Here is a 2,500-nt window from a genome sequence, read left to right on the forward strand (position 1 = left end):
ACGTGCTCTGCATACAAATGAATCACAAGGTGTCGACCACATGATTCACTTGAATCACTAGGTGATCATGTGAAACGTGATCAGATGACGTGTGAACACAGGGGCGGATCCAGGATTTTCTGAAAGGGGGGGTTGTACAGATGTCGGTGATTTAGAAGGGGCCGCAAGGCCCCTTCCAACTAGGGGGGTCTGGGGGCATGCCCCCCCAGAAAAATTTGAAATCTAGAAGCTCGGAAATGCAATTTCCAGCATTCTGGGCATCAAAAGGCGTGTTGTTGTAGCCTGTATTTCAAGGTTGGAAAGAGTGTTTTTTTTGACGTTGTCTTCCGTTCTAGAATTCTTCCGTTGCTTTCTTGCATTACTTATTAGTTTAGTTCTAGTAGAAGAGAGACTAAGAATTACAAACTGTGAATAGACGGCTGAAAGAGGCATGACAGGCGGCAGTAAACCGCCGGTAACCGGCTTTTATTGAAACCCTTGCGGCGGCCCGTTTGTACATTATTGTAGTACACTTTTATCGCCAATGGCAGAAGGCGAGTGATGGCCCCATGCCTCTGGCGTGAGCTCTTAACAGTTCCAGTGTCATACCTGTCCCCCAAAAATATGATGTTTAGATTTTGTGAAGGCATGATATAAAATCTGGGATTAATCTTATTTCTCAGACAGAAATTAAAAAATAATAATGTATGATTGAACTGTCCAGCAGTTGTTGTCGTTTTTCTACTGCATTAGCATACCTCATTAATCAAACAACGAAGCCTGAAAAAGTCTTCTTGGATGGGCTTTTACAAAAGCCTCGCAGATCTCGTCTACCTCGAATCTCTCAGGGTAATGCATCGCAATTACAGCAAGGTCTGAGAAGCGCTCTTCAGACATCGTTGATCTGGTGCAGGTCTTGATCCGTTTCATGAGCGAAAAGGACCGCTCAGCTTCCGCACTACTGATTGGTAGGGTGCATGCGATGAGTAGAAGACGATGGATGTTTGGAAAAGCATCCTCGTCACACGCGCCAAGTGCCAATAAAAGATTGTTTGGGAGGTCCTTCTCTGTTGACTGCCACATAGTTTGCCATCTTCGCAGCTCATTCCCAAGGGATTTGGGAAAAGGAAGGTCATTCTCCCAGAACAGCATGCCTTTTGTTGCTTCAGATAGCTCCATGGTGTTTTGAACTATGATTGAGGGAACAAGATAAAGCAAGTGGCGTGCGTGGCGGTCTTCGACAGAAAACCGGTCTTCCATTTGACTAATCAAGGAATGAAGGAGGGGAATAGCCACAGATTTTTTATAATGATCAATTGGACTAGAGCTGGGAATGTTTGAGCGGTTCCTCTGTATGCTTGTCTTCCTGGGTACGGCTTCCACGATTCCCAGTTTCTCGGCAAGGTTTAATACTTCTGTGTACCACACTTTAAAGTCGCTGTCAATGTTTTTTCTAGCAGACTTGATGTTTCCAATTACTTCATCAACCATCATGTATGCTTCATAAATATCTTGGTCCCGTTTCTGCAGCTTTGATGCAAGAGCTTTGACTTCATCAAGAATATTCTTGGTTGTAATGAAAACCACTACTGTCTGAAATGACGACAAAGAGGCTTTCAGTCCCTGGGCTTTTGTGATGGTATCCTTGTCCCAGTTCCAGCTTCCAGTAGATGATTTTAAATTCGGGTATTCGTGGGGGGCAACAATAGCATCAAGAAATGTGAGAAGAATCTCATACATTTCAAGAAAAACATCTAGACATGTGTGCCTTTCCACCCAGCGTGTCTTGCATAGACCTGGAAGCTTGCTGTGAGAATTCTCAGGAAGGTATTCTTTCAGTGTCAACTCAAACAGCTGCTGTCGCTTCGGGCTGTTATTTAAAAAAAGATATGCTTCGTTAATCAGACCTATCAAATTTCGCACTTCTGCCAGTTTGCATGTTGCTGCGATGGAGAGGTTTAGGCAGTGAGCATAGCAGTGCGTGAAAAGAGCCAACGGACTGAACTCTTTTATCTTAGCCTGCACTCCTTCCTTTCCACTTGACATAACAGAAGCTCCATCATATGCCTGACCACGGATGTTGCTAGGATCCAAAGAAACAGATGGATCAGAGAGAGATTCCAAAATCTTCCTTGAAATCATGGTGGAATTTGTTCGTTGTAAGTGCATAAAACTAATCAGGCATTCTTTGACATGAGGATCGTTTGGCGAAGACTGGTCCACAAACCTCAGGCATAAAGATAAGATCTCCTGGTTTGAGTGTGGATCTGTACCCTCATCTGCTATAATCGTGAAAGGGAGGCCCTTGTCCCTCAGCTCTGCTGTCAGCCTTTCCTTAATTTTTGATGAATACACATGAATGACCTCATTCTGAATAGTTTTGCTGGTATATCTTGCTTGTCGGCTTGCTGACATGAGGTGCTTCTGAAGAGGCTCGTTTCCTTTCGCAAGTAATTGAAGTAGAGCAACAAAGTTTCCTCTGTTAGTTTCATAACTTGAAAAATCGACACGATCATCACGA

At 43.8% G+C, this 2,500-nt stretch overlaps 2 protein-coding genes across 5 annotated transcripts in view; one reads left to right on the forward strand and one right to left on the reverse strand.

The window, feature by feature from the left end:
* The window catches only part of LOC111344527 (neurochondrin), a 130,882-nt gene that overhangs the window by 18,304 nt on the left and 110,078 nt on the right, over positions 1-2,500 (forward strand). For 2 of the 3 annotated variants that reach the window (XM_088748481.1, XM_088748482.1), the window contains exon 3: positions 1-700. This exon is cut by the window's left edge. The exons of the other annotated variant lie outside the window; for it this stretch is intronic. The gene's annotated coding sequence lies outside the window, so the exon portion shown is untranslated. Of the gene's footprint in view, positions 701-2,500 lie in introns of those variants that run through there. 3 annotated transcript variants of the gene reach the window in all.
* The window catches only part of LOC148740466 (52 kDa repressor of the inhibitor of the protein kinase-like), a 4,861-nt gene continuing 2,773 nt past the window's right edge, over positions 413-2,500 (reverse strand). The window contains exons 2-3 of one of the 2 annotated variants that reach the window (XM_088748478.1): positions 1,972-1,985; positions 413-1,394 (exon numbers count right to left, since the gene is read on the reverse strand). In XM_088748478.1, coding sequence (XP_088604604.1) covers positions 742-1,394; positions 1,972-1,985 — 667 coding nt within the window. In that variant the 3' untranslated portion in view covers positions 413-741. The other variant, XM_088748477.1, reaches the window with a different exon arrangement.

This window comes from Stylophora pistillata, chromosome 2 (assembly GCF_964205215.1).
Source record: "Stylophora pistillata chromosome 2, jaStyPist1.2, whole genome shotgun sequence".
NCBI classification, from domain to species: domain Eukaryota; kingdom Metazoa; phylum Cnidaria; class Anthozoa; order Scleractinia; family Pocilloporidae; genus Stylophora; species Stylophora pistillata.